The sequence below is a fragment of the Cervus elaphus genome, chromosome 26 (genome assembly GCF_910594005.1).
Source record: "Cervus elaphus chromosome 26, mCerEla1.1, whole genome shotgun sequence".
In the NCBI taxonomy this organism is placed as follows: domain Eukaryota; kingdom Metazoa; phylum Chordata; class Mammalia; order Artiodactyla; family Cervidae; genus Cervus; species Cervus elaphus.
Genome location: NC_057840.1, coordinates 35898143 through 35911206, shown reverse-complemented (window position 1 = coordinate 35911206; position 13064 = coordinate 35898143). Strand labels below are relative to the sequence as shown.

Below are 13064 nucleotides of genomic sequence, written 5' to 3'. Positions count from 1 at the left end.
TGTTCACTTTCTCAGTCTGGGTGCAGGGGCATGGGTAGATACAGTTTGTGAAAATTCACAGAAATGTTCACTTACTGTCTGCACTTTTCTAGATGTATGTAAATATTTCAGTATCATCGTTTACTTAAACGGCAATTGGACGTGATGACATCCTGATATTAGGGGAAAAAGAGGGTCTGTTTTTTGGTTTTAATATCCCTTGACAGCCCACTCTGAGGAGGCACTTGGCTTACAGCGAAGCCTGCGGAAGAGATGGGAATCATGCAAGTGGGGGTATACTGCAAACTATGAAATATTGGCAACTATAAAATCAGTGATTCTTTACTTGGGTCATGGTTGTCCCTCCTGTGGGGGGGCTTGTTTTTTGTTTTTCCTAATGCATCATTGAAATCCCAAATAAGAATTTCTCCTCTCAAGATTCTAGCTAAGGACTTCCCTGGTAGCCCAGTGGTTAGGACTCTGCTCTCACTGCAGACAGCATGGGTTCCATCCCTGGTCAGGGAAGCTGCATGGCACAGCCACAAAAACAGAAAGAAAAAGATTCCAGCTAAAGAGCAAATCATAAAATAAAAAAAATGAGAAATGCAGCGCATAATTATGATGGCTGTTAAACAGGAGATAAGGTGCTATTCAAAGAGAGTAATAGAGTTTTGTTTTGTTTTTTTGAATGAGTAGTCCTGAAAGGTCTCTCTGAAGATGATACGGTTAACCTAAGGCTCCAAGGAGGAAGAGACCCATCTCAGGAGAGTGAGGAGAAGAGCATTCCAGACCTTGAGGGAATGGGATGTGCAGAGGCCCTGAGGCAGAAAGCACTGGGATCCTGGAGTAATTAAAGGCAGGGATGCAGTGAGCAAGAAGGAAGCCTGGTACCAGGGGCAGCCAGGTGTGAGAATGCATGAATACTGTAAGGAGTTTGGGTTTTATTTCAAAAGCAAGAAGCCACTAAGTATTGTAAAGCAAGGGAGTGAGAGGATCTGATTTATCTTTTTAAAGGGGTTTAAGCAGATACTCCACCCAGTAGACTATGAGAGCAATTCAGATAAGGAATTGGTTGTGACTTAGGTGGGAGCAGAGGAGACAAACAAGATGTTTTGGAGGTAAAAGCAGTCGTATTGCAGTAAGGGGACCCCTTCCAGAGTCTGAGAGTGGACTCTTGTCTAACACAGAAATGAATTGCCCAAGGAGACATAAAGCAAATGCTTGGGAAGCACGTGTTAGCTGGGCCATTCAGAGACAGAGGGATGCAAAGTGGACTCACCACACCCACTCCTATTCTTTGCAAACGTCTCTGAGATAGATTCTTTAGGTAGTTAGGTCAGAGTTTTTTCCTGAGTCTCTTGGGCCTTGATTGTTCTCAACTCAAAATAATCTGCATGCCAGAGACCTTTTGGGGTGGGAGATTTTGTTCTACCTAAGCGTCCCACGGGAAAAAGGAATTAAATCCTTAGCTATAGACTGCACAATCTCTCTCTTTGGGAGAGATTGTGAAGAGAGAAAACAGGGTCTAGAAAGTAGCCCTGAGAAACTTCAAATTTTAGACCTGGGGAGAGGAGAAAAGTAAGGCAGGGCAATGGCATGGAAGCAGGTGACAGGTTCTTCCTGTCTGTATGATATGAGTTTGCGATTAAAATGCAGCCTTGTTCCAGACTCGGGGAAACTTGGAGTGGGAGGAGTCACGTTGAGGAAGAAAGTGATGAGTTTTATTTTCAACAGAGAATTGTGGACTCAGACAGAATTAATTGCACATACCTCCCCCCCATCAGATTACAGCCTGTTGAAAACCAGATTACTTAACTTTAAGTTACTGATGCAAATGATCTTCAAGTCAGAAACTTCCTGACTTTCAGTCTGGCAATGGCATTTAGAAACTTAGGTTAGAAGGCCCCCTGTTTGTTGGTTAAATGACTTCCAAGTGAGCTTGGCTAAGTGCCACGATTCTGCAGTGCAAAAAATCTGCACACAGGAGTGTGATTCCACAGTCTTCCCCTCAGGCTCTGATGGACGAGATTCTCATGCTCCAAGAGGAGATCAGCGAGCTGCAGTCGGCCCTCGCGGACGAGCTGGGGTCCGGGTCCCCAGGGTCCGAGCCGGCAGAGCGGCTGGCGCTGCAGTCCACGCTCACCGTCTTAGCGGAGCGAATGGCCACCATCAGGATGAAGGCATCTGGGAAGCGGCAGCTTCTGGAGGTAACAGGCCACCCTGGGGCTGCCCCTCACGTCCAGGTTAACTTCCTGGGGTTGGGTTGACAAGTATGTCCAGCTACTTACGTGATCGACATGTTTATTGTTTCCCACTCAAAAGAAGCTGGTATATTGTGTGTGCAGGGCCTCGTGAATAGAGCCCTCATGAATGAATGTGTCTTTTCACCAGTTTCTGACTCATTGCAGGCCTGCAGAACTGAGGCAGCGGAGAGCCAATACTGGGTAGACATGAGCTTTGTGGGGAATAATTGTGGAAGGTTTGCATAATAGTTTGCTGTGTTTAAATAAGACCATTTTTATGAATAGCATTGCTAATGCTGTGAAAAATAAATCCTTAGTCACTGGAAGCCAATTTAAGCATGTTAATTCATGAGCATATTCCTGCAGTTGTGGTTCTCACGTTACTTAACTTTAATATTTAACAGATAAATTTTAGTTATACTACCACACGTGTTAAAAATAAGTTATTTTCCTTTTGTTGTTGTTGTTCTGTTACCTTTCCTGGCCTTAAACATGTATGATGTTCATATTGTTGATCCTATGAAGTGTCTGTGTCCTTGTATCTCTAGGGTCTAGCAGCTTCTCTAGCACAAAATCAGTTATTATTATCTGCTTAACATTATTTTATTTAGCTGCGGATTATACCATAATTCAATGAACCTTTGTCCTTTTGTTAGGGACATAGGATATTTCCAGTTTTACCTATTTTAAAGCTGGGCTAATCGTGTATCCATATACTTTCCTGTTTTGGAGAAATTTTAAATCAACTCTAATTTATAAACAATTTAATAAATTAATTAAAAATAATAGATTATTAATAAAGTAATGTTTAAAGTAAAATACTTAAGAGTATCTTAATAATTAACCTTTGAATTCATTGACATTGTCCCCAGTCACTCTATGAAACCCATGTAGAGTTGTGAAATGAAGTGATTGGCCTGGATTTTTAAAAAATATATGGATTATTTGCCATCACTAAAGAATCCTCAGAGACGTAACCAAATTTTTTGAAGTTTTGCCTTTGCTCTAGAAAGCGATGGCACTGGGCCACTCCTTCCTGAAGGAGATCACTTGCCTGAAACTGCGTGGTTCTGCCCTTTTAGGGGAACTAAATATGTTCTTCAGTTGCCATAGTCCCCACTACACGCTACAGTTTCCCATACTTTGAAGTCAAGTTACCTACTGTCTTACACCATTGACCAATTTCTGTCAATTATATTGCATCCACATTGTTCTGTAGGTGTATTATTTAAAAACAGATAACTCTAGGCATACAATCATTGTAGGAGTTTTTAAAAAATACTAATCTTGAGGTTCACCTCCTGAAATTCTGATTTACCAGTCTGTACCATGGTCTAAACACCGGGGATTGTTTTTGAAGTTTCACTGGTGGTTCTGGTGTGCAGTCAGGGCTGGGAACCATTGCTCTATGTGTTGAGTCCTGGTGATTTTGCCTCAGAGTGATCTGTGTTCCATCCCACTTAATTCATCAGGAGAAACTCAATGATCAGCTGGAGGAACAGAGACAGGAGCAAGCCCTGCACAGGTATCGCTGTGAAGCTGATCAGCTGGACCACTGGCTCTTGAACACGAAGGCCACTCTGGATGTTGCCCTGGGGTCACCCAAGGAGCCCATGGACATGGAGGCCCAGTTAGTGGACTGCCAGGTACAAAAATGGTCTCAAAGGAGTATGCCAACATCATTAAGCAGACTTTAAAAATGTATCTTTTATTGGCTGTGTCGAGTCTTAGTTATGGCATGCAGAATCTTTTGTTGGGGAGTACAGATTCTCTAGTTGTGGTACATGGGCTCCGGAGCATGTGGGCTCAGTAATTACAGCACACGGCCTTAGTTGCTCCTTAGCACGTGAGATTTTAGTTCCCTGACCAGGGATCTCAGGGGCCTTCCCAAGTAGCTCAGTGGTAAAGAGTCTGCCTGCCAATGCAGGAGCCACAGGAGATACAGGGCCGATCCCTAGGTTGGGAAGATCCCCTGGAGGAGGAAATGGCAACCCACTCCAGTATTCTTGCCAGGAGAATCCCATGGACAGAGGAGCCTGGCGGGCTACAGTCCATGAGGTTGCAAAGAATCAGACACAACTGAGTATGCATACACACACTCTCAACCAAGGATCAAACCCACGCCCCCTGCATTGCAAGGCCAGTTCTTAACTGCTGGATCACCAGGGAAGGTTCCACAAGACATGTTTTTTAACTACAGAAAAGTATAATGGTAACAAAGTGTGGTATGGATATGTGATTTTTCACAATCCATATACTTTACATATTTAGAAGAAAAACAATATCTTATGAAAGGTTAAATGAAGTCCAGATGTGGGCTTAGTCTCTTGAAAATTTTAACCAAGAGTATCTACTCTTTAGAAAATTTTCAGCTTCCTGAAGGACATTTTTTAAAAGACTTGTTCAGTCCCTCAGTCACGTCTGACTCTGCGACCCCATGGACTGCATCATGCCAGGCTTCCCTGTCCTTCACCATCTCTCAGAGCTTGCTTGAACTCATGTCAATTTTATAGTATCTGTTTTGGTGGCTAATAAGGAATTGAAGTACCCAATGCACAGAATTAGTATCAGTGACTATGGGTAAAAAACAGAATAGGTGGCCTGTTGCAATTTTGGTTCTAATTCAGAAATATTATTTGGAAAACTTGGCAAAACTGTAGTTATAGGGAGCCAGACTCAACATGGGAAGGTTGTCTTCTGGGGCAGAAAATTTCCTTCCTCAGCGTGAGGTCTTTAGAAATTAATTTAAGGGGTAATGACATCAAGGTTTTCACTGTAATATTATTTTCTTACCTCCTTATTATGGAAACATTCAAGCACATGTATAAGCATAGAGAATAGATGATGAACTCCCATGTGCCAGTCATTGGCTTCAAAGAGTATCAACATAGTAGACTTTACACATGGGTGAAGTTTGTTTTAAAAGCTCTTTCATTTAATCAGCAAGTCTAGAAAACCTAGTCTAATCTGCAAGGTTAAATATCAGTGTGCATGACTTCGTACATGTGGGACTGGAGGAAATATGCACAACCATTAATTATGAATGCCATCTTTTTTCTTAATGCATAGTATATCATTCTGGTCATCCCTTATGATTGAGATTTTTTTAATATTAATAATTATAATTTAGGTTTTTAAATTCTTTACACAACTTATAATTTTAAACTTTAAAACTATTATTATTTGTTTATTTGGCCATGCTGTGTCTTAGTTGCAGCATGTGGGATCTAGCTCCCGGATCAAGGATCAAACCTGGGCCCCCTGCATTGGGAGCACAGAGTCTTAGCCACTGGACCACTAAGGAAGTCTGTGGACAATTTATTTACGTGTCTTCAAAGCATCTCTACCTTGATGGTAGAGAATAGAGAGCCATGTGCAAGTGTTTTCTATTTCTTGTATCATCTTTTCTAAAGTTACTTTTCTGAAAAGAGACATGTATTTTTAGCATTGCCTTCTAGCACTTGAAATTACCACATGCACTCACATTTCAAAATTATTTTTCATCATTACTCCCACCTCTTCCTTTTTGATGTCTCTATTTTTATAGTTATACATAAGATGCATAGTTGAGATAATATATTTCAGGACTCTTACAAAGTATTGAAGTGGTACTTTGGCAATATTTTTCAAAACTCAGAGCCTATGGAATCACACAAATATGGGATAGTTCCTCATGCAAATAAATCCGGCATTTGAGCCAGTAGTATAATCATAGCTGTGGCTGTTATATGGAATTAGGGTCCTGTTATGACTTTTGGGGCCCAGGGTACTTTGTTTCCATGAACCTCTCTTCCTCTATAGAAATACTAAAAGTTATATTTGTATTTTGTAACTGCTTTGGGTACAGAGACTAATCTAATCTAGGGTAGTTTATCGTGGGTGCATGCTAAGTTGCTTCAGTTGTATCCCGCTCTTTGCGACCCTATGAACTATAGCCCACCAGGCTCTTCTGTTCATGGGATTCTCCAGGCAAGATTACTGGAGAGAGCTGCCATGCCCTCCTCCAGGGGATCTTCCCGACCCAGGGATCGAACCCACATCCCTTATGCCTCCTGGATTGGTAGGTGGGCTCTTTACCACTTGTACCACCTGGGAAGCCTGGGGTGATATCATTACATATTAATTATCATCATAATCATTTTTCCTCTGATTTTAAAAGAAGTGAAAGACATTTTCTTCGGCCCCTTGAAGTGTTAGGGGCCCTCAGCTCTGTGACAACCATGCCTAATGGAAAAGGTGGTCCTGCACAGAATATTAGTTTCTCAAGAGTAATCCTCAAGAAATGATCCTTTAAGGCCCATTTCAGGAAAAGTTTTACTCTTCCGTTCAGTTCTAGGTTTTGGGATCTCCCTTATGTTCTTACAAGTTGATGGTAGTGATTCTCATTTTGTACAATCTTTTCTTATTAATATATAATTGAATATAAATTAGAAAGTACTTAAGGTATAGAAAAACAGAACAGTTTCTGTAGAAAATAATATGGTTGTTATTTGTTTTGCTTGATTTTTTTAGTTGTTCTGTTTTTGGTTTTTATTTTAAATCTTACTTGGGAAGTGGGGAGACTATTTTCACTTCTTTCCTGGATTTAGCCTCCATTTTAGGAAAAAAAACCTTGTAACACTAGAGAGTTACCACAGAAAGTGAAAGTGAAATTCTTAGGAAAACTTCCAGAAATGTGAAGTTAAAAATGCCTTGTTAAAATTGCTTTATATAAAAGATAAAAACAGGGGGACTTCCCTGATTGTCCAGTGATTGAGATTCCACCCTTCCAATGCTTCCACCCTTCAGTCCCTGGTTGAGGATCTAGGATCCCACATGCCAGGTGGCATGGCCAAAAAAAAAAAAACGACAGAAATAATACAAAAAGTTAAAAGAGCACTAGTCTGGGAAAACTCCTTTTCAAAACATTTTTCTTTGAGAAAAAAAAAAAAAAAAGAGTCCTTTTTAAATTGACACAAAGAGTTGATCATGTGACGTCTTTACTATTATTAGCCACAAGCATAACGTGTGTGCATACATTGCACACACGCTCAGACACTCAGTCGTGTCCAACTCTGCGACCCCCTGGACTGTAGCCCTCAGGCTCTTCGCTCCCTGGGATTCTCCAGGCAAGAATGCTGGAGTGGATTGCCCTGTCCTCCTCCAGGGCGCACTTCCCAACCCCAGGACTGAACCTGGATCTCCTGTGTCTCCTGCACTGGCAGGCAGATTCTCTTACCACGGAGCCACCTCTGACACTAAAATAACAGAACAGTCATAGTGGGGTAACGCTAAGGCCTGCTCTTTTCTCCTTATCTGTTGGCTATATAGAATGTGCTTCCCCTAATCTTAAATAAGAGAGAAATTAGGAGGCTCAAAGAGTTGTTAAAACCTATATACCACTCGAAGTTTGTACGAAAACTAGGGGGAAAAAAAACAAACCTGGAGGCGTGTTGTTTTGATGAAAGACTTAATGAAGCGCTGGGCTTCGCTGTGAGATGCGCTCCTTGCAGAGGCGCCCAGGCCGTGTCAATTTCAACCTGATTTCTGTTGTTCTAGAATATGCTGGTGGAAATTGAGCAGAAGGTGGTGGCCTTATCAGAGCTCTCGGTGCACAATGAAAACCTGCTGCTGGAGGGCAAGGCTCACACCAAGGACGAGGCCGAGCAGCTGGCAGTGAAGCTGAGAACCCTCAAGGGGAGCCTCCTGGAGCTGCAGAGGGCGCTGCAGGACAGGCAGCTCCACATCCAGGTGAGGCGTGGTGCTTACCCAGGGGCTCATCTTGGCACAGCTGGCCTGCCCTTCTGAGCACGGGACACATGAACGGGATGGCTGGGGAACAGCACATGCTTGTGTGTGTACCTGCTTTACACATGTTCTGGAGTAGGTTTTTTTTTTAATATTTGTTCATTTGGCCCCACTGGGTCTTAAACTGTAGCACTCGGGATCTTCAGTCTTCGTTGGGACGTGTAGGGTCTTTAGTTGGGGCACGTGGGATCTAGTTCCCTGGCCAGGGATCGAACCCAGGCCCCCTGAATTGGGCACTCCGAGTCTTAGCCACTGGACCACCAGGGAAGTCCCTGGCATAGGTTTCCACATAGGCTTTGTAAGAGTTGTTTGAATCCAGAGACCTGGAAATTGCAGCATAGGAAAAGAAAACAAAATGAAAATAATTACCAAAAGCTAGCAGCTGTATCATTTAAAAGAAAATACATAAATATAGGTCATAGATTAAGATACCCTGTGGCAGTGTTATATTTCCCCTTTATTTCTCCTGTGTTCTACTTTTCAGATAGACTCTTTAATTTATGCACACAAGTTTAGACTTGTCATGTATTCCAGGCAAATTGAACATTTTTACTATCATGTAATGGCCTTCACGTTCCCCAATAGTGATTTTTGTTTTAGATGACTAGAGCTTTTTTTTGGATAATATTTGCCTAGTATATCTTTCAATTTTCCATTGATTTAACCCTTTCTAACTCCTTATATTTTAGATTTGTTTATTATAAAGAACATTTTGGTATATTTTGTTGGTTTTAAACATATCTAATCAGAAAACCTCTGACTTGTAAAAGAGCAGGGTTAATCTGTTTAAATTCATTGTGATTACTGATATGTTTGAAATTTTATTCTTACTTTTTTTTTCTATTTTGTCCTGCTCTTTCTATTCTTCTTTCTCCATTTTAACTTTTGCTTCTAGGTGATTGAATGCTTTCCTTTGTTTTTTCCTCTACTTTTTACCATGCATACCTAATAAATTCTAAGTTATTATTTTATTCTTGTTCCAGATCAACATAAGAAACTCATAACACATTCACTCAGATTTCTAGTATTGTCTAATATTTTGATTTTGTTTGTTTTTCATCTCTACATGTTAGAATTATTATCTTACACAAATATTAAGCAAATGTTTATTGCAAAGCCACGATGTGCCAGCCACTATTCTATATGATAGAGTGAAGGAGCAAGGGCAAAATCTATCTGTATATGTATATATCTATGTATTCCATCTTCAAGAGATTATGTTTGGGGGAGACAGATAGTAATATAAAATTAAGGTGTGTTGTTATATGCTAAGTTAGAAGATGATAAGAGCTGTTGGTGAAATACTATAAGGCAGATAAATAAGGAAAGTTGGGACTGGGTGGATTTGCAATTTTAAATAGGGTGACCAATGAAGCCTCCCTCAGCTTACGTTTGAAGGAGTGAGCCGTGTAGACATGGAGGAAGAGAATTCCAGGCTCAGAGAGGGGGAAGTAAGGGCAGAGGCCCAGGGTAAGGAGGGCCCAGGGTGCAAAGGACCTTGTAGGCATCGTATGCACTTTGGCTTTGACTCTGGGGAAAATGAGGAACCACTGGAGTATTTGGGGGCAGAGGAGTGACAAGATCAGATTTTAGCTGTTGTAGGGGACCAGCATGGAAGCTGAGAGACGAGTTAGGAGGTTAGAGGTGATGAGAACTTACCAGGTTGTGGATAATTAGGAAAGTGAAAACTCTCGAGGAACAGAACTTGGGGAAGGAGAAGTAATTGGGTCACTGGTTTCATTTGGACAGGCTAGGTTTGAGATGCCTGTCCAATGTCAAGCAGCTGTTGGGATTCAGCAGACAGATCTAGACTGAACTGCCAGCCTCTAGACGGTCTTTGTTGTTGTTGTTCGTGCCATAAGTCATGTCAGTTCCCCCACCAGGGACTGAACTCACACCCCTGCATTGGGAGCTCCGGGTCTTAACCACTGGACTGAAGGGAAGCCCCTAGATGGTCTTTAAGGGCATGAGACCCCATGAGATCACCAAGGGAGTGAAGAGAGATAAAGAAGACCAAGCCCTTGGCCACTCCAGTGTGAAAAGTTAGGAAGATGTAGAGGAACCCCGAAAAAAAGAGTAAAAAGGAAACACCAGTGAGGTGGGAAGAAGACCAAGATTTGGGTTTCTAGGAGACACGTGAGGGCAAGTGAGGTAAGATGAGAACTGAGAACTGACCGCTGGATCTGGCAACACGCAGGTCTTCTATGACCCCAACTACAACTATTTCAGTGAAATAGTGAAGGCAAAAATCACTCTAAGATGAAAGCGAGAATGGAGATAGAGAGGAAGAGGGCAGGAAACAGGAGTTTCACTGTCATGGGAGCAGAGGAATGGAATAAGCTATAAGAAGCAGGTTAGAAGAAATTCATTCCATTTTAAGATCAGAAGAATAATGACATGTTTACAGGGAGACGGAAACAACTCAGTAGAGGAAAAATTGATGAAAAAGAAAAAGACTGCAGCAAAAGCCTTTTTCTGTAGAAGGGAGAAAATCAGATCCAAGGGGCAGGGGAATGGTCTTGGAACCAGTGTCAGGAGGGAGGGGAAAAACTGTACTTGAGTAGAGATGCTGGCAGGGGACACGGCACAAATACCGTAGTGGGAGCTTAATGCACATTCACTGTGATTGCTTCTACTTTCTCAGTGTAATGATTTTTTTCTGGCTAAACTATGTGTTTTCAGTTCTTTGCTAAGTATGTGATTATATGATCTGGAACATCAAACCTAGTCAACAGAAAACTATTAAAAGCAATGGAAGAATTTAGTAAAAAAAAAAAAATTATTAAAAAAAATAGAATTCATAACTTTCCTATATATAAATTAAAAGTTAGAGAAATAATATGCCATACATTTCCATCTAAAACATGAACAAAATATAAAATATATGAAATCTCAACACTTTAAAACCTGAGTGATACCAAAACAAGTGGAAATATAGAGATTTTATTTTTAGATAGGTGATTTCAAATTTTCCTCTGTTAAAACATAAATGTAAGTTATTCTCAATTAAAATACTAACTGTATGTTTTTAAATGTGCCAAAATGATACCAGGTAAACCCGGAATAAGGGCTTCCCCGGTGGCAGTGGCAGAATCCACCTGCCAATGTAGGAGACCCAAGAGTTGCAGGTTTGATCCCTGGGTTGAGAAGATCCCCTGCAGTAGGAAGTGGCTACCCACTTCCAGTATCCTTGCTTGGAAAATCCCATGGGCAGAGGAGCCTGGCAGGCTACAGTCCGTGGGGTCACAAAGAGTCAGATATGCCAGAGTGACTGAGCACACACACACATATGAATGCCGCCTATCAGTGAATAATCCACTCCGGTGAATCCCCTCCACCCCACCCCAAAATTGTTTACTTCTCAGTTCAACTCTTTACGACCCCATGGACTGCAGCACGTCAGGCTTCCCTGTCCATCACCAACTCCCAGAGCTTGCTCAAATTCATGTCTGTCAAGTCGGTGATGCCATCCAACCGTCTCAATCTCTGTCGTCCTTCTCTATGACACAGGCATATAATACTTCTTGAATTACGTGATATCTTTCTTTGTAATAAGTTTGTCATTTTCGCACATTATCATTCATCCAGGGAGCAGAGAGTTCATCCTATATAAATAACAAAATGCTTTCTAAAGAAGTGTTTTATTTAATGTTTAGCATTCTCCAATCCTCACTAATCTTCCAAGGAATGTTCCTGGCAAAAATGGTTACTCTTCTAGTATTTCCAAAATAAACAGCTTACATAGCCCCACCCAAGCAGAAGCCTGTTGGAGAATAAGAGCCACCTTATTTCCTATTCCCTAGATAGGTCAGAAAACTGTTATCAGACCTCAGAGCGTGTAATTAATGTTAATTTTATGCCTTAGGTCAGTACCTCTGTATTTCAGGGGGAAAGGGAATGAAATTTGAACTGTTCCTTAATCATTTTTTGCTTCCTGTGGTCCAAAGGTTATGTTTCAAAACAGTGAAATCAGCCAGAGAAAAATTTATTAACTGAGAAACCAAACCTAACCACAGAGAAAACACATACTAGTCATGTGCTTTTGATGCTGATAAATTTCCTTTTTTCTAAAGCTGTGGATTCAATTAGTCAAATAGGAGACCCTTGCTTAGATTTTGTTTTAGAATCTAAGTATGTGTCTGTGCATGTAAATGTGGTTAAGCCGCCCTGTAGACCTGGCATTTCAATTGTTATTTTCCCAAGTACAATTGGTCTCTTTCGCTGGTGTGAGGAATTTGAAATCAGAGCTCTCAGTCAACTGTAGTTAACTTGCAGAGAAGGGTGAACTGGAGCCCTGAGAAGTTTCCAGGAGTCTCCAGGCTGGGCTGTGAAAGCAAACCTTTTCTGAAGAAGGGCAGAGAGGAAGTGGCGGGAATTCACCAAAGAGAGTCCGCAGGTCACGGCTATGGCCACTGTTTGTCACTGGGTCTCTGCCTGGGGACAGCTTTCAACTTGTCCCACTGACTTCTTTGGGGTCATTCTCTACAGATCCCTTTTGACTTTCTGTTTCATCCTTGCCTGGAAAAGCCAGGATATCTTAGAGCTTATTCTGGGTCAATGGAACATCCTCAGATGAGAAAACTCTGCTTCATGCAGAAAAGTGTGGGCTTCGGTCCTGGAGGAATGCACCACCACCCCAAACCTCCCACCTTCAGGAAAATCACTGCTTGCCTGAAAGAGGCGCTCCTGGGAGGGTGGGGAACCTATTGAACTCGAGTCATCTGTTCTGAAGATCCTGTAAAATGCAGGTAGCATGTTTTAGACCAATGGTGCTACCACTGTCCTATCTCAAGCACGTTCTATTTACTGCCGAGCTGGATCATCTTCAAGGAAAGAAGGCGCCTGTGAGCTGAGGTGGTTCAGAATCCGGGAAAGGAGGATGTATAAACACGGACACTACCTGTAGATTTCTCTGTTGCCTTCACCGCATCTCAAGTGCTGGTATCAAATGATCTCAAACATTTTAGTTTAACCATGAGATTCTAATAAGTAAGACAGAGGGAAACAGACCCCATCTATTTCCCTGTAAGAGTTGGTGTAAAATTCTGGAAAGAA

General features: G+C 41.6%; 1 protein-coding gene across 3 annotated transcripts in view; it reads left to right on the top strand.

Annotated features, from left to right (window-relative positions):
* Positions 1 to 13064, top strand: part of SYNE1 (spectrin repeat containing nuclear envelope protein 1) — a 482339-nt gene that overhangs the window by 325665 nt on the left and 143610 nt on the right. For 2 of the 3 annotated variants that reach the window (XM_043888327.1, XM_043888325.1), the window contains 3 exons: positions 1992 to 2186; positions 3695 to 3868; positions 7761 to 7952. In XM_043888327.1, the coding sequence (XP_043744262.1) occupies positions 1992 to 2186; positions 3695 to 3868; positions 7761 to 7952 (561 nt within the window). Of the gene's footprint in view, positions 1 to 1979; positions 2187 to 3694; positions 3869 to 7760; positions 7953 to 13064 lie in introns of all 3 variants that reach the window. The other variant, XM_043888326.1, reaches the window with a different exon arrangement.